Source organism: Heteronotia binoei, chromosome 3 (genome assembly GCF_032191835.1).
Source record: "Heteronotia binoei isolate CCM8104 ecotype False Entrance Well chromosome 3, APGP_CSIRO_Hbin_v1, whole genome shotgun sequence".
NCBI lineage: Eukaryota > Metazoa > Chordata > Lepidosauria > Squamata > Gekkonidae > Heteronotia > Heteronotia binoei.
The window spans coordinates 53,137,939-53,156,695 of record NC_083225.1 but is presented as its reverse complement, the minus strand read 5'-3'; the positions used below and the strand labels follow the sequence as shown (position 1 = coordinate 53,156,695).

At 41.6% G+C, this 18,757-nt stretch overlaps 1 protein-coding gene across 1 annotated transcript in view; it reads left to right on the top strand.

Annotated features, from left to right (window-relative positions):
• Positions 1-1,269, top strand: part of SLC9A4 (solute carrier family 9 member A4) — a 33,277-nt gene extending 32,008 nt beyond the window's left edge. The window contains exon 12 of the mRNA XM_060235093.1: positions 742-1,269. Within this exon, the coding sequence (XP_060091076.1) occupies positions 742-1,121 (380 nt within the window). The 3' untranslated portion in view covers positions 1,122-1,269. The remainder of the gene's footprint in view (positions 1-741) is intronic.
• The last annotated feature ends 17,488 nt before the right edge of the window (positions 1,270-18,757 follow it).

Below are 18,757 nucleotides of genomic sequence, written 5' to 3'. Positions count from 1 at the left end.
GATCTCTTCATCCCCCCCTCCCAAGTGCGTGTGCGTATTTGCTTCTCTCTTTGCTCAGGTTTGGCTGGAACTTGTTATTTCAAGCACATGCCCACAGGAAGAAGCGATACAGGTCTGCGATGTCTGATCATTCAAATACGGAACCAATGCAGGACCACTCTCTTTTGGGAGTGGTCATCTGATCAGAAATGTGCCGATTCAAAATTGGGTGGTTCAGATTGGGGCGTGATGCATCCGCTTTTAGTGCAACGTCTGACCACACCCAGAATTTGCCATTTTAGTCTCTATTGTTACTCTGTAATTTTAAATTTTATATATTTTAATTGTTTTTAACCGTTGATTGTCTTTTATGCTGTAACTCACCCTGTGTCTGTTCTAGGGGGGGGGGCGGGCTAAAAGTAGAATAAAATAAATAAATAAATGCAATCATCACAGAGCCAGGATTAGATGCAGCCTCCTGGTGAGCATAGGGGCAAACCAAGATTTCCTTCTGTGAGATAATCCCAAGGTGGCCTCTTGTAGCTGCACAGATTTGTTCTAATTATGTCTGCTTTACAATTATTACATCAATTTTGCATGAGCCATTACAGAGAGCAAATTTGTTTCCCATATGATATTCTGGTTGCTGGTTAATAAATGACCTATTTACATTTGAAAAGAGAATCGGTGAAGGAGGAAGTGAAAGTGCTGTAATTTACCCTTTGGACAGTCTCTTCTTATATAACTTGTATCTGAATCCAGGTGATGACGACAGTGACTCGGAGTCTGTGTTCATTACATTAAGTTCACCAACTCGGTCAGGGTCATCTCCAAAAAAGTGGCAACGTCAGGAAATGCTTCCACTGCAACACCTACACTCAAGAGCTGGACCGGTTGGATTTGCAGGTCACAGGCGAAGAGCAAATCAGTCGAGGGATATGTATTTGGTAAAAAAACCACTGTTACCCCCAAAGCCTCAACTGAATGTAGTGCTTGAAAATGATATTCAGGAAAATGAGTCTGAAGATGTGATGGACAAAGCAGCCCTGCCTTCAACATCCTCTGTCCGATGGGCAGCAGACACCAGAAATGGAAGACACTTTGATGCATCAAAAAGACATTTCACTGGAAGAAAAGAGTGATTATTTCTCCCCTCCTGCCATAGAACAGATGGCAATTTTCATTCTCTGGACTGCGTTCTAAAAGAAACTGTTGAAGGCTTTCTGATTCCAGTTTAGCCAATGAGAAATGTTTACACAGTTTGATATTATGGGATAAATAAAATGCTGGCAACCTAATTGGCTGGAAAATACAACTAGTGCTCTATCAGCAGCATTAGCTTCCAGTTGAGTTCGAGGTCTTGATATTTACTTTTAAAGCCTCATGTGGTCTGGGACCAACATATCTGTAGAACCGTCTATCCCAATTTGTCCCTTGAAGAGCTTTACGCTCAGCATACCGACAACTGATGATGATCCCCAGCCCAAAGGACAGATTGGTAAAATACTCTCCCATAAGAGGTCAAAGCCCTGTGGGATATGCTTTAATTCCACATGGCTTGTACAACGGAGATGTTCCCCCAGGCCTTTGATTGAGGTAGTGGGTATCTAAATTACATTGGTGTCCTCTGCTGTATTCTGCTGTACGGTCCACACTTTTTCCATCTGATGTATTGATGATCTTTACCCACTATCTGGAAATTGGTCTATTGTGGGGGCATCTACATGCAGAAAGTTTTGGGAACGCTCCCCAACTGAGCTAGATTGCCATCTGGTAAAATGTAATTGTTACTACGGTTTTAATACTGGATGATGTTTTAAATGATTATTTTATTTTTGCTGCAACCTACCCTGCAGCACAGGAGAGGGCAATATTAAAGGCCAATAAACAAACAAACAAATAAATTGTAAGTTGTTGATGCTTTTGCTATTTATGTAAAAGTCTCATCCATTTAATAGAATCTAAAAATAGATTTATACTTCCAGTCTTTCAGCTTTAAAACTAGCCTTTCCCTAGTATATGCCACGGCAGACAGAGAGAGTCAGGTTGAAGGTGCTGAGTTTGTAGCAACAGCAATCAGTCAGAAGAACCATTGTGCTCAACTGGTAGTGCAAAATACTGTAAAGTTGCAGTCAACTTATGGTGACCCCACAGGATTTCCAAGGCAAGAGATGAACGGAGGTGGTTTGCCATTGCCTGCCTCTACATAGCAACCCTGGACTTCTTTAGTGGTCTCCCATCCAAGTACTAACCAGGGCCAGCCCAGCTTAGCTTCTGAGAGCTGACAAGATCAGGGTATGCCATCGAGATCACAGCTCTGCTTAACTAGGAACCATTTATTTACAGGAACTCTTTGGAAGATCTAGGGCAGGGACTTAAGTCTTGTGCATTAGAATAACAAAACACATAAAACTTTGTTGGTCTTAAAGATGCCACTGGACTCACACTTTGTTCTTTCAAAACACATTCCAGTTTGACATTCGGTGTAGCTCTCTTGAAATGAAGCAGCAGCACAGGCCAATGCCTGAAGGAACTATGTATATTGCAAGATCTCCATATTGCAAAACTTCTCTACAACTGGTTGAATAATGCCGGCATGGACCACTGTGCCATACTGTACACTGATAATATAGGAAGACACAATAGGAGCAATACTCTCTAAGTTGTGGAGTCTTGTGAGTAAAAATTCTACTTTGTGAGTTATGAGCATTAAAGTTGTGAGCTACTGCATAAATTGTAGGAGCCCCATGGTGCAGTGTGGTAAAGCTCTCTGCTCATGACCTGAGTTCGATCCTGGTGGAAACTGGGTTCAGGTAGCTGACTCAAGGTTGACTTTGGCTTCCTTCCTTTCGAGGTCAGTAAAATGAGTACCCAGCTTGCTGGGGGGGAAAGTGTAGATGACTGGGGAAGGCAATGGCAAACTACCCTGTAAAAAGTCTGCCGTGAAAAAGTTGTGATGCGACGTCACTCCAGAGTCGGAAACGACTGGTGCTTGCACAGGGGACTACTTTTACCTTTTTTTTTTTACTGCATAAATTGCTCTGGGGCCATTTTTCCTGAGCTAAGGCAAAAATGTGTGAGCCAGGGGCTAAAAAATGGTGAGCTAGCTTACACTAACTCAGCTTAGAGGAAACACTGGGAGGTATTAACTCTGAGAAAAACAGTTTAAATTATATAAATGTATTCCTGTGGAATTATCAGTTCAGTTCCATGTACTGATCTGCAAAGATTTTCAATGCCCTGATGGTTTAGTGATGGCTGTGGAATTGTATGGTATAGCCCAGTCTCATCAGATCTCAGAAACTAAGCAGGGTTGGTACTTGGATGGCAGTCCAGCACAGAAGACTCTGCATAGGAAGGCAATGGCAAACCACCTCTGCTTCTAACTTGCTTTGAAAGCTCCTTGCTGGGGTTGCCATAGGTCAGCTGTGATTTGACAGCACTTACATATGAATTGGTTTAGTGGCATCTCTCCCATGCCTAAGTGTACTGATTTGTTCATTCAGGTAATTGCATTACAGGCTTAGACTCCATTGATTCTTATCCACCATTTGGTTACATAAACAGGTGTTGATCATGTAGTGAATCAGATGTACATTTCATTGGTTTCAAGTCCAATGAAGTCTGCAGTATTGAGCAATTGTCCAGATGTCCAGTAAGCAATGTGCTGTGCTATCTGTGTGATAACCCAGATGAACAATATTGCCTTGTTCTAGGCCCACCACTTTTCTTTCATGAATATCTGTGCGGAATAGTTCATTGGTGTTCTTTGTGGAACAGTTAATTGGTGTTCTGCAGTAGGTCTTTCTTTTAACTAAGCATTACTTGCATTTTATGCATTTTTCCCCAATCATGAAAAGAATCCAAATTTTGCTTCTTTAGTTTATCCAGATATCCTTTCCTTCACACTTTTAGAAAAAGTATGGTGAGCTGAAGAAAAGAATCTCAGCTCTCATCCACAGACAAACCATTCAATAACAGGAAAGAGGCAAGGCAAAAAACACAGACAGTACAGAGCAGCCACAATGTCTGTTATACGTTAAATACAATTAAAGGATCTAGTAATGTTGCTATAAAATTTAATTACTGCCTAATAGAAATCATGGGAAGTAACCCATGATTAAATAGTAACTGATAGTCAATACAAACGCAGTTCTGAAGTGGAAGAGTAAACTCCACTCTCAAGCACTGTCATTATATACCCTACCCTAAAGACAATTAAATCATGAGATAAGCATTATGATACAACAGAAACATATAATGTCTCTGACTGTGAGCTTCTTCAAATCATGCTCCTTGCCTGTGTCTGTGAAGGAAGCAACCCTGGGGAAGGGGGAGGTACACTGTGAAACAGACTTTCTAGTGCAAAAACCTTTGTCATGGATGAGCGGTAGAAATTGCTCTTTGCAAGCTGAATATGAGAAATATACCTTTAAATTTCCCAATGCAACAGGAAAGCAGTGCCTCCTCCTACCTGTTATCTTTCTGAGCCTATTGTGAGTGCCTTCCTTACCTGCTGTGGAGCACACTGGGCAGCTTGCTTGCCACAACAGGCGAGATGTTCAATTTCTGAGACCGCAATCTTATGGTCTGGACTTAGCTGCCACATACAGCCATGGGTCTTCTCTAGATGATGAATGAGGGCAGCCTATGCACAGATGGTGTGGGGGAATGCCTGCTTTGGCTGAGTGGATGAGAGAGAGAGAGAGAGAGAGAATAGTACCTGTACAAGAAAGTGGCTCTAATGTAGGCAAAGTGGGGTGATGTCAAGCTTGACTTTTGTACTGACTATGAATGAGTCATGGAATAAAACTGTTTACTTCAAAAGGCAGCAAATAAAAACAAACTTTAGAGTTGTTACGAAAAAGATGAACTGATTATCTTGCTTATGTGTAGTGGAAAAAAATACGTAGAGAGAATGGTTGTATTGATTTGGAAAGAAAAGGAAAGGAAACTGGCAGATTCCCAATCTAAATTGAAATGCAATTTTGAAAGAAAACTCAGTTCCATTATTGACTGCTGTCTTGAATTGCATTGCAATTACCCTGATATCATTTTACAGCTTTTAGGAATAGGCAGCCAGGAGAGAGTATTAGCTAGGTGTCAAAGTAAATTATGTTGTTTCTGATTTATAGGGTATGGGGAGTCCATAGTTTACCTGATGAGTGCTGAGCTATATAGTGCATACTGGAAAACTTCTGTCAGACTTTGTTCCGTGTCAGGGAGTTCTTAGTCATTCCAGACCTATGGTCCACTTTTAACTCCAACCTGAACAATGTAGCCCACCCTTAATTTTTTAAAATCATAAATACATTTACCTTTTCCTATAGATACCTAGATCTTTCTTCTCCCTTTCTTTGTCTCTTCTCATTTCTCTCCCTCCACCCAATCTAGATCATAGCTGTGTCAATATCATGTAATCCATTTAGGATAATCCGTTGGAAGTCCTCTCTGGGTGCATCTTTTAAAGCCAGCCAATTTGCCATTAGCAGAAGAAATGGCAAAACAATACAACTAGATGCTCACAACTATCATGTCATTGGTAGGCCTACTGGTCTCCTATTTGTTTTGCCTCACTGATAAAATGAGAACTAGACTGTCCATAATTCACAGGATGAAAGGAATGGAAATACAGTATCTCGGGTTTGCCTTAGTGAATAGAGTAAGGTTTTGATGTTCAAAGTGCATTCACATATTGGAATTTCAAACATTTTCCTCATCAGTGATGAATTAAGCAATTGCATGCATTATCATTTTTTAAAGATATAAGTAAGGAAAAATGCTGAGTACAAATAATGATTCTGTGTTTTGCAAGACAATCCAAAGGAAGTTAGGCATACAATTAAACACCTAAATCTCATTGATCTAAGTAAGAAACTGTTGCCTTTGACTTTCTATGATTTTCACCAATTATTACTTATAGTTAACATAGAAATTTTTGTATGAAAAATGCTTTGAAATCCTGATTTCATCCAGTTCTGCAAATACATTGTGTGAAATGGACATAGCTCTGAGAGGAAGTGGAAGCTGAGGGGATTGGTCTGAAAGCATCTCTGAATGAATCTCTGACCTAGTTTGGATCATGTTCAGTCCAAAGAATTCTATTGTGAACCTGACTGAGAGCTTTTTCACATTTGCCCCTGGATGATGTCATTGTCTCTTACCACAGGCAGACAGTTTACATAACTGATATGTCCTCAGGTAGGTAAAGGAATAGACTGAAACTCTCTCCCAAGGCATTAAAAGTGGAAGAACTTGAATGGGAAGCTGCTTACCAGTCATAGACACACCCCTTGTCCTGCTAAAGGGAGGTTTTGTCTGCTTTGAAATACCCAGACAAAGTTTATTGAGCAAAACAGCTATATGGCTATTTCTAAAAATAACACAACAATAGTCTTGCAGGCTCAACCATTGAGCTGGTCACTCTGCTCCCAAAAGCCCTCACCCAGATTCCTCTGCACTCAAATGCAATTGCATGAATCCGATTTTTCCCCTGCTTGATTCCAGTGTCTTTTATACAGAGGTATATATGTTCATTTGTATATGGACATTCTATTAATTGTCATAGTGAACAGACAAAAGATATACTAACACAAATATTGTGTTGAGAACAAAATAACATTTTAAAATGATTGCTGGGCTGAACTGATATGGAACAAAGACCCTGGCATTCCTGGAACTCTCAGTCAAAATGTCAATATTCAAGGTGGTACTTTTCTACTTTACTGGGGGGGGGGGAGCAGAATAATAATTTTATCTCCAGAAATTGAGATAGCAACATGCACAACATGCATCTGACAGAAAAGAGTTACGCACATCCATGAAATGTTGTCATGCATATTTACTTCTGTTTTAGTAATGTTCACATGCTCATTTATTATTTATTAAATAAGTTGAAATAAAAGGGAAACAACAAAACATGACTACTATTTCAGGTTGGTAGATGATGAGAGGTGGTTAGATCAGGTGATGCCATATCATAATTCACCAAGTAATTCAAACCAGTAAAACAGTGGCCACCACAGTCCAAATTACATGGATCTTCATGTGCTGCTTGGTAGACAGAAGCATGTTTAGATGGTTGGTAGTGTACCTATGCAGTGTTACTTTCATATGTATCATCTCTGATCACTTCAGCTTCAAGAATAGCTCCACATGATCTTTCTAGTGCTATCAAATGGTGGTGAAAAAGAGGGTGAATTTGAGCTATCTTGTTCCACTGCAGACTGCCTCCAGGTATATCGCATGAGATAGAACTCATACAATCATACTCATACTGTCAAGAGTGGCTGATCACCTGTAAAAAATCTATTTTAAAATATACTATGGTAGAAGTAACCTGAAATCTTCACCACACACACACATTTTCAGAATGAACTTTTGGTTTATTTTGCATAGTTCATAAAAATATTCATACACTGCAATCCACCATTCACAAAGGATCAAATTATCCCTCCACTGATCAAAATTTACCCTATATATGTTCCTTCTACTGATTTGCACAGAACCTTATATGATCTTCCTGGGCTTTTTTTTTTTTTTTAGCAGAAACACAGTTTTGGCTGGTTTGGCATTAGGGGCAGTGTTTCCTCTAAGCTGAGTTATGAGCTAGTTCAGTTTTTAGCCTCCAGCTCACACATTTTTGTCTTAGCTCAGGAAAAATGGCCCCAGAGCAAACTAATTTATGCAGTAGCTCACAACTGTAATGCCTATAGCTCACAAAATAGAATTTTTGCTCACAAGACTCCACAGCTTAGAGGGAATATTGATCAGGGGGTGTGGCCTAATATGCAAATGAGTTCCTGCTGGGCTTTTCCTATTAAAAAGCCCCATAACCTTCTGAGAAATAGGGTTATGCTCTGTTTTTTTTTTTTACTGTTATTGTTTTCGCACACAGTTTACCACGCGATCACGTTCCTGTTCTCTCCGCAGCGTCCGTCAGCTTTCCCACTGTCTGCGCTGGAGTTACAGGAAGTGCCGTGGCTTTTGCGTAGCAAACGTAAACTGGGTTTTAGCAGTTTATGTTTGCTACGCAAAAGCTGCAGCACTTCCTGTAACTTCGGTGCAGATAGTGGGAAATCCGACGGATGCTGCGGAGAGAACAGGAACGTGACTGCATGGTAAACTCTGTGCGAAAACGGTCTGTGTTTCAGTCCATATCAGGCTAACAGTGCAATCCCAAGTCAAACTGCACTCTAAGTTCCTTGAACTTGGTCAGCGACTTCTTTATCACCATACTAATTTCAAAAGCAATTTATCAACAAAGTTGCTCAGCCTTGGTGTTTTAGCAGTTTAATATGAGGTTGATGCATGCTTAGTGTCTTCACTGAAAATGCTCCATATAGATCTAATCAAGACATCTCCAACAGATGGTGCTTCACAGGCTCTAACATGGTAATCTGTTACCCAAATCAGCATACATGTGAAGGTCCTGTAACTCGCAAAGGCATCTCCTGGGTAGCAGGAAGCAAAAAGATATGCTTTGGGGTACTTAAAAATATGTTTGGATCTTTAATCCTGTCTATAGCAAGGCCTAGATTATGCTCAAAAGAATGAGGGGAATACGCTTTCTCAAACAGAAAAGGGTTTTATTTCATTAACAGAAAAGAAACCAAATTAAGTTATTTGCAGAACAAAACAGAAGTTTACAGAAAAGTACATTGCATTAGAAAAGCACCCGAAACCATTTCTTAATGAACTGTCTAACCGAACAAATGGATTAGAAGGAGGGGAAAACGAGACATATGAGCCTGGTCTCAGACAGAAGGTGAAAGCTTCTTCAGCAGTGATGAAGCAGCATCTGGAGCTGAAACTAGGCAGAGAAAGGAAATGTAAAAGCTAAGTGGGGCTGTATAGCAAAGAAGCAGAGAGACTAGAAAACTGGGCTAAAACAAAATGAATTTTAACAGGGATAAATGTGAAGTTCTGCATTTACGTAGGAAAAATCAAATGCATAATTACAGGATGAGGGAGACTTTTCTTGGCAGTAGTATGTGCAAAAAAGATCTAGGGGTCTTAGTAAACTACACAGAACATGAGTCAGCAGTGTGATGTGGTAGCTAAAAAGGCGAATGTGATTTTGGGCTGTATCAATGGAAGTATAATGTCCAGATAGCATGAAGTGATGGTATTGCTTTACTCTACTCTGGTTAAACCTCGCCTGGAGTATTATGTTCAGTTTTGGGCACCACAATTTAAGAAGAATATAGATAAGCTGGAATTTGTCCAGAGGAGGGCAAAGAAGATGGTGAGGGGTCTGGAGACCATGTCCTATGAGAAAAGGTTAAAGAAGCTGGGTATGTTTATCCTGGAGAAGAGACATCTGAGAGGTGATATGATCACCATCTTCAAGTACTTGAAGGGCTGTCATATAGAAGATGGTGCAGAGTTGTCTTCTGTTGCCCCAGAAGGTCAGACCAGAACCAGTGGGTTGAAATTAAATCAAAAGAGTTTTTGACTAAATGTTAGGAAGAACTTTCTGATAGAATGGTTTCTCAGTGGAACAGGCTTTCTTGGCAGGTGGTGGGTTCTCCTTATTTGGAGGTTTTTAAAGAGAGACAAGATGGCCAATCTGACAGCAATGCTGATTCTGTGACTTTAGGGAGATCATGAGAAGAAGGGCAGGAAGGGTTGCAGCAGTGCTTAGTTCTCGTGGCCCCTTCTTACATACCCAGGGAATTGCTGTCCACCACTTTATTTATTTATTTGTTCAATTTATATCCCACCCTCCCCACCAAAGCAGGCGCAGTGTGGGGTCAGTCAGCAGTTTTTCTCCAGGTCAGTTTTGCCAAGGATCTTGAGGGTTTTTTTTTTGGCCATCTTCTGGGCTTGGAGGAGGGGTTGCTGGGAGTGTATGTTGGGAGGAGGTACTTGTGAATGTTCTGCATTGTGCAGGGAGTTGGACTAGGTGAACCTGGAGGTCCCTTCCAACTCTATGATTCTATGAACCAGCCTAGAAGTCTTCAACAGCTTGTTTGAGACTATGTCCACTAGCTCAGGAATGAAGATAGGGAGTGGAGTGGGTGGAACACCAACAGAATCCCGATTCTGTCTTGCACTCTCACCACTAGGAGTTTGGAATAGTTATTAAAAGCTGCGGATTCTAATTTGGAGAACAAGATTTGATTCTCCCCTCCTCCACTTAAAACCAGCTGGGTCACTTTGGGTCGGTTACAATTCTCTCAGCCTCCGCCCCCCCCCATCTTCAGATCTCCTGTCCTGACTATACTACACCCATTGCAATACGATAATTAATTAACCACTAGATACACACTCTCAAACCCAGAAGAGTCCTGGACAGGGCATCGAGTGAGGGGGACAGGCTAACTGGTATGCTTCAAGCAAGTCCAATTAAGAGAAGAACATTTTATTGTCCTTTCTCCCATGCATGTGATCATAGGAGTCCAGACTAAGTGTTGAGAGAAATATGAATTGAAAGTAGATGTCATTTCTTTACCCTGGAGGATTCCCTCGCTTTCAGATTTTCAAATCCTGAGCTTTTAAATTTAATAATACCATTCCAAAATCATATCATCAGTTTTTCCTAAGTCCTTCAAAACAGCTTTTGCATACAAAGGAAACATTGAAATTACATCTGTTATGCTATTTGTTTTATTATACTTGCTTGTTATAGAGCATGGCTTTTAATATGCAATGGAAGTGCTGCAGTGACCTCTGTTGATAAAATGAAGCAATGAATTTCACAAGTGCTGTATGTGCTCTTCCCCTGGTGTGGTAATGTGTTTTGATACATAGCACCAGGGCAGGAACTCCTTTGCATATTAGGCTTCACCCCCCCTGATGTAGCCAGTCCTCCAAGATCTTACAGTAGGCCCTGTAAAAAGATCCCTATAAGCTCTTGGAGTACTGGCTACATCAGGGTGTGTGTGGCCTAATATGCAAAGGAGCTCCTGCTACAAAAAAAGCCCTGCATAGTACAAATATTCCTTGGAATGTTAGGGAATGGAGCTGTGGCTCAGTGGTAGAGCATCTGCTTGGCATGAAGAAGGTCCCAGGTTCAGTCCCCACCTGCTGCCCATCTGATTGGACAGTGCTGCTTTTGGTGGACCAGTGATCTAATTCAGTATGGCAGCTTCAATTCCACAAGCTAGGAACCCACAGAGAATCACAGGAGGATAGGAAATTTGGAAATCCCACTCTCCAAATCTCTCCCCTTCCAGGGTTCTGTAACATAATCCTAGGTCAGTCAAAATCTTCCCTTACTGCGGTAATTATAGAAAATGAGTAATTTCAGAATCATTAGGCCTGACACACCATACCAAAGGTAGCCCCACCAACAGAATGATAACCTTCCTGTTTTATAGTGCCTGCTGAGCCTAAGAACACTAACATGTGTGTGTATGTGTGTGATTGAGAGAAACCAGGCCTCGGATTCAGTGGGAGCTCACAGGAGCACAGCTCCTGAACCTTTCTGAGAGTTCCACCTCCTGCTTCTGAGAGTTCCACCTCCTTGTCCATTGAATAGTATGTGCAGGTGCATAACAATCCCTGGATGAGCTCCACCACCTATTTTTCTACAAAATGACCCCTGAGAGAAACAACATGCTCATTGTAAAATGCTATAACTGTATTATGTCTCAAGTTAGTCAGTTGGCACCTCTGCTTTCATGAGCATTCTCAGATGTATTTGGATGAAAGGCTACGTTTCTTTTAATTTCCCCTCTAAATGAGTCCAGTTCATATTGTGCATAGTACTTACAGTTTGGAGTTGTTTGCCCTAAGCAATTGATTCTGTCACCTGACAGCATGAGCTACATAGTAATGTATGTTCAGTCCCAATAATGGAGTGAACCCTCTTTTATTGCTTGAGAAGTGAGTTTTACATGGCATTTTTCATAAAGCTTTCTCTTTCTAAACTGAAACTGTCTCCTGTCTGAAAAGTTATCCATGAAAAAAAGATACCTGGAAGCCTAGTTATGTAGCAGTGTGTCACTGCATAACTGTTGGAATTAGTGGAAATTTGTGTCTCACTCAGACACATAATTTAAACACTGACATTTAAGTTGATTTCAAGCTTGATGTCATACATAAGAATTGTACTGCTGGGTCATAACAGAGTGCTACCTACCTCAGCTCTCCAACTTGGACAGGGGGGAAATTACAGACGTATTTCTCTATTTATTTATACCCAACTTTTCTCCCCAGCACAGATTCAAAGACGCTTACAACATAGTTCTCAATTATATTCCCACAATGACAACCCTATGAGGTAGGTTAGGCTGAGGGCTAGTGACTGGCCCATGGTTATCCAGTAGCATGGGGATTTGAACCTGTGTCTCCCAGATCGTAGTCTGACTTTCTAATCAGTGCATCAAGCTGGCATGATGGATAAAGGTTGGGATTGGACTTCACAGAGACTTGTTTGTCATGCACACAAACCTGGTTGATTCCCATGCTTCTATCACCCCACATGCACAGTGCTTCCTGGATTGGAAGCTTCAAAACTCTGTGTGTAGGTTCAAATTCTTTTTGTGCCCAGGTAAGGGGAAATTTCAGACTGAGTGCTGGTAGACATGTAAAGGGGGGGATGTAATATTAGCATATCTCATATATTTGCTTTCTGCAGGGACTTTTGGACTTCCTGTTAAGTGGTACAGAAATGAAAAGGAAATAAGGGACTCTTACATCAGAATACAATGCTCTCTTCCTGCTAACTCTTTTGGCTGTTGTAAAGTCCCTCCATGTATCTCTGTTCTGTCCCTGTAAAAGTACACCAAATTTTGAAAGTGTTGTGTCTGGCGTTCGTCCCAGAAAGTACAGCACAGCGCACCTGTGGGCGGTGCCTGGAAGGGACGAACACAGCCCGCCTATGACGATCAGTGGCGGGAAGTTTAACTGGCCAGGATTGGACCTGACCAGGAAGAAGGTTGTTCCGGGAAATAACAGGGGACCCGGCCCTGCCATGTTGTCTTTGTGATGTACTCGCTAATAAAGCATGTTGTCATCTGAATGTCTCCGACTTCAGTACATTACAGAAAATGAGTACAAAACAAGATTTCAAACATCACACACACACATCTATTTTTCACTTGCCTGCTGTTCATTGTATAAAGCCTGGAGAGGAAAACCAGAAACAACTTATGCAAGTTTCCTTGCCTGGTCACTGGAGGCAATTGTTCTACCATACAGGTGACTTTTTTTCAAGACAGAAATAACACAGTGGGTCCCTGAAAGTGCCTTGCCACACGTCCACTTCTTGTGATGAAAGAAAACGATAGTCTTTGCATTATATTCCCACCAGTGATTTTTATCAGGGCTTTTTTTTGTAGCAGGAACTCCTTTGCATATTAGGCCACATACTCCTGATGTTGCCAATCCTCCAAGAGATTACAGTATGCCCTGTAATAAGAGCCCTGTAAGCTCTTGGAGGATTGGCTATGTCAGGGGTGTGTGGCCTAATATGCAAAGGAGTTCCTGCTACAAAAAAGCCCCGTCAGTGATATCTCACCTGCTCATAATAGACAGGATGTTGCTGTTTACAGAAAGATGCCACAAATGTTCAGGAAATGGACATCTCATGCAGTGTTCCCTAGAAGCTGAGTTAGTGTGAGTTAACTCACCATTTTTTAGCCCCTGGCTCATACATTTTTGTCTTAGCTCACAAAAAAATGACCCAGGAGCAAACTAATTTATGCAGTAGCTCACAACTTTAATGCTAGTAGCTCACAAAGTAGAATTTCTGCTCACAAGACTCTACAGCTTAGAGGGAACATTGCATGTCCAACAGCTGGGATCTCTCATTAACTGAGCTGCAGATCTCTTTGGCTCACTGCCATTTGAGCTGAGCGGCTACCAGACAAGTAGGAGCTATGGTGGTGGAGTTTCATGCCCTTGCCTTGGGAGTTCTTGTCATCTGCCAAGTAGGTGAAATGACCTCTTCCCCAGAACCCTGGGTGGTTGGGTCAGCTGATTTAATAGCACAGGCAGGGAACTTATGAGTCTCACAAGAAAGTGAAAATGTGCATGTGTAAAATAACCTTGATTAAAGATAAAGATAGTCCCCTGTGCAAGCACCAGTTGTTTTCGACTCTGGGGTGACGTTTTCACAACGTTTACACCGCAGACTTTTTACGGGGTGGTTTGCTGTTGCCTTCCCCAGTCATCTACACTTTCCCCCCAGCAAGCTGGGTACTCATTTTACCAACCTCGGAAGAATGGAAGGCTGAGTCAACCTGGAGCTGGCTACCTGAACCAGCTTCTGCTGGGATCGAACTCAGGGTGTGAGCAGAGGGCTCTGACTGCAGTATTGCAACTTTACCACTCTGTGCCACGGGGCTCTCATGGCAGCCTTGATTAAATGGACTTAAAAACAACAACAGCCAAATGATGAGTCTTGAAAAGACAAGCCATACATACTGATAATCACTGTCTGATTTGCTCACTGTTTATATAATTGACTGCTGAGTGGCGAAAAGTGATGACACATCTGTGGGGAATTTGGCAGCAGAGGACAGGACTTGCAATAATGGGTTTAAATTAAGGGCGGGAAGGTACTGACTGGATATCAGGCAGTCTTTAAGCAGTGGCTGGACAAACACTTGTCAGGGATGCTCTCTAGGCCAATCCTACATTGAGCAGGGGGTTGGACTAGATGGCCTGTACGGCCCCTTCCAACTCTTGTGATTCTATGAATGGGTGAAGCTAGAACTCTCATTGGGCTGTGTGAGAATTCAGATGCAAGAAACACTGTTGATTGCACTGCACTAAAAAGGTAACCTGATAAATAGACTTGAACTGATCATGAACAGCCACAACATCAATGAAAAATCAGCTCTGTTTTCACAGCTAGTGAACAGAACATGTTCCTAACAGGCAGGTACTTGGGATAAAAGGACTGGTTAGAAAGGTCTGCCCTAGGAAGCTGCTGGATCAAGGTGGTTTTCTGGTATCTCGGAGGGATTTCCCTGCCAACAAAGATGGAGCTCCTGCAAAAGCCCTGGTCATCTCTTCATTCCATAAGCTGGAACAATCACTCATGAGCATCCTCCTTCTCCTCTTGAGCTTGGAATGTTCCTTGGTTTATGGAGGAGCTTGGAATAATGTAAAAACTGGGTAAGGAGAGTGCAAGTAGAGGTAAACTCCAAGTGAGTGTGACCTAATATGAGTGAAAGTGCATTATTGTGCACTGTGGCACTGATGAAAGCCATCACTCTATCAGGGGGATGAGGGTGCTTCTATTTCAGGTCTCTGATGATGTAGAGCTAGGATGTGAGTATGCTCACTGTGACGAATCTGCAAGCTATTGTGCTGATAGAAGTGCTTGCATTTGCAGTGAGCTGGTCTATCTGGGTTCATTCTTAGGTCGGGATTGGAGCAGACTGGTCCTGGTTATTAATAATAACAACATAATGGGGCATAAAATAAAGGTAGAATCCAATACAGAGTAAACCCATTCTTTTCAGTGAGTTTAAGTATGCCTAATTCTGTACTGGAATGGGATCAGCAGTGTGTATCAAATGTACAGCACATACAGTAGCCCCATCCTAAGCAGAATTCGCTGTTCTTTGAAGTCAATGTGTTTTTTCTGCTCAGGATGGTACTGTAGATCTCTCTATATGCTGTGGCCTAAAAAGATGCTAAGGTGACATTTCAGCAATCAAAATTCCTAAGTAAACAGATTTATGCATGCATAGTAAGTACTATTGTATTGCATTGAGGAAAGCAGTCACTCAGGCTGGAAACTATGTGTACCTTTCCCCTAATTTATATTTAAAACTGAAAGCAGCTTCAATACACAGCAATGTTGAGCAGAAGAACGTTGTTTTAGCCCTGGCTATTTTTCTGTTTAAAATCTGAGATGTTTTTCCACCTGCAAGGGAACAGGGTTATTACCATACCATAGACCTTTATTGGCATTAATACAAGAATACAGTATTTATTTATTTATTTTATTTATCTGGGATTTATATCCCGCCCTTCCCACCGAGTGGCTCAGGGCGGCTTACAACATATGTAAAACTAACATAAAAATAAATTACACTTTAAAATTAACATTTCATATTAAATATGAAATACTTTAAATCCAACAGTGACACTATAGAATATTCTCTCTCTCTCTCTCGGCTTGGCTTCGCGAACGAAGATTTAAGAAGGATGCAATAGTCCAAACCATAAAAAACCAGCAAAAGTTAAATGACATAAAATAGCAGTAGGCTATGCATGAGTAAAAGCCTGATTTGGATCGCAACCTGTAAAAAGCAAGCAACGTGAGTAGTGACAAAGTTGTGTTTCCCGTGGAGTAAAAAACGAACCTTGGCATTGTCAGAAAGGCCTTGATGGTCAGAAAGCAGTGCATCTAGGTATCTTGCACGTGGACTGCTATAAAAAGGGCAGTCCAAAAGAACATGAGGGACCGTTTCGATGACTCCTTGACTACAAGGGCATCGTCTAAGATTGCGGGGGATTCTGTGGTATCTTCCGAAAAGGATGGCCGATGGTAATGCATTAAATCTAGCCAGCATGAATGCTCTTCTTTGGTGAGGATCAGTTAAAAAGAGGAAATAGGGAGCTAAAAGCCCAGGAATCTGGGATAAACCCAGATAGCTTGGGGAGCAAGTTTTCCGAGCTGCCTCAGATAGACGTTGCAACTGGATATCTAGTAGTCTACGTTTGATGGATTGAAATACCGCAGAAGCAGAGGATAGATAAAATGCATCCAAGGAAATTCCTATGGATGTGATTTTCTTTTGGATCAGGGTCAACCATTTGGATGCATGATGGTCCATCAGCATCAAAAAGGTGAAAGAATTCTGATCAGAATTAAATAAAAGGCGCAGCCAAAACTTAAAGGTCAAAAGCCAGGTGCGAGTTTCCAGCAGCAACAGTCCAGTTTCCATGCAAATTGCAGCATAAGGAACACAGTTGGGTAGTCCCAGAATTTTCCTCAAAAAGAAGGATTGTAGGCCTTCAGTGGTGTGATCGAAGGCATTGATCCATATGGGGGCACCATATAAAAGTTGGGGGCTAGATTTCGCATTAAAAGCTCTTAGGTCCAAAGGGACATATTGTTTCTGAAAGGGAACAGGATGCATACCATACCTGTTCCTGTGCAGGAAAAAAAAAACACCTGGAGACAGGCCTGGTGCTAGGGGTTCTGCCACTTGAGGAAGACCCCTGCGCTGCACTCCCCCGCCCCGCAAGCTCTCTTTATGGAGCTCATTGCACATGGCACAATGGCATCACCAGAAGTGACATCATCTTGCAGGGCGGCAAGTGGGGGATGAGAGACCAACAGGTGGTGCACAAGTGCTGCTGTGCTGCCGCTTCCCCCCTGCACTACGCTCTTTGGAGGCTTGCAAGGAAGTCTCCAAAGAGTGCAGTTTTAGTGGTGCCTGGCCACTTTTGGGTTGAAAGTGGCTGAGTGGCACCTTCTGAAGGCACCACTTGACCACTTTCAACTCGAAGCCTCTGAAGAGCGGAGTGCACTGTGCAGTGCTCCTCTGATCCTGCCTTCAAGGCAGGCTTGGAGGAGTGCTCTGTGTGAGCAAGGGGAAGTAAGAGGGCACCCAGTGGCGCTCCAAGGCAGGGTAGCATCCCAGGTAGCCGCCTACCCCGCTGACTTCCGCATTCTGGCCCTGCCTGGAGATGATCTTGAGCAGAAAAATGAAATAGCCAGAAGGAAAGGGTTAAGTAGCTGCTTTCTGATTCAATGGTCCTCTGCTGACTTTGTCATCTTCCAAGACAGTTCTTAGCTGTTTTTCTCTTGTCTTTAAAATACGTTTGGTGGAGGAAGGCACACAAACTGTGTTACCTTCAGTTTCAAACCCAGAGCATGGAAATAAAAGATTGTGGACAATACTGCTTAGAAAATATTACATCATTATGCTTGGGAATAGATATCAAATTAGACCTAAACCTACTGCTAGCACATTTTTTCTGTAGTGTATCAGAACATATAACAAGCTTTCTCAAATTTTGGAGTGATGTTTCCTAACACTGCTAAAAAGTCATTTCTACTTGCATGCCATGATGTCTGGATTCTGTCTCAAGAGTCCTATAAAGAGTCAATTGTTCTGTTTCAATTTGGTATATGACATCAGGACGACAATTTTGCCTATTAATTTTTAAATAGCTTTTGTTTAAATATTAAGCAGCAAGGTTGTTCTTCTGGAGCCTTAAAGACCATTAAGCAAAGAGGAGGTGCCTTTATGATTACTCATTTTTGATCTATGTTGCGAGTGATGTCATTTTGCAACATTCTAGTGACCCAAAAGGGGAAATGTATAAAAGTTCAATTAATTCATTTCTTCTTCCAGTGGGGACAGAGTAATGAACCCCCAACTATTCCTGCACCTTGATTGCTATGAAACTCTCTTGTGGGTGCTGCCCATGCTACCTTTTATGAGAAAAAAAATGCCCAACTGAAAAGATTTACAGGAGGGTTGGTGTATTTCTCATCTATCCATACAATTGATGATACACATTTCCAACACAAGCATGCAAAACTATCTTGTCACATGATGATTCTTAGAAGAGAGATGCCAGTGGGCAGCCGTGTTGGTCTAAAGCAGTAGAATGAATTTTGAGTCCAGCAGCAGCATTAAGACCAACAAAAGTTTATTCAAAGTATGAGTTTTCATATGCACGCATACTTCATCAGGTATAGTGGAATGGAAGTTAACATTTCATTTATTTAGGCAGATGTCTCTACATAGGTGAACAGTAAATTAGCATACAACTTAATGAATATGTTTTGACTTATGCAAAGAGTAAATAGCAATAACAAGCTAAGTTTATAGGTCACAATATGTTTGGATTT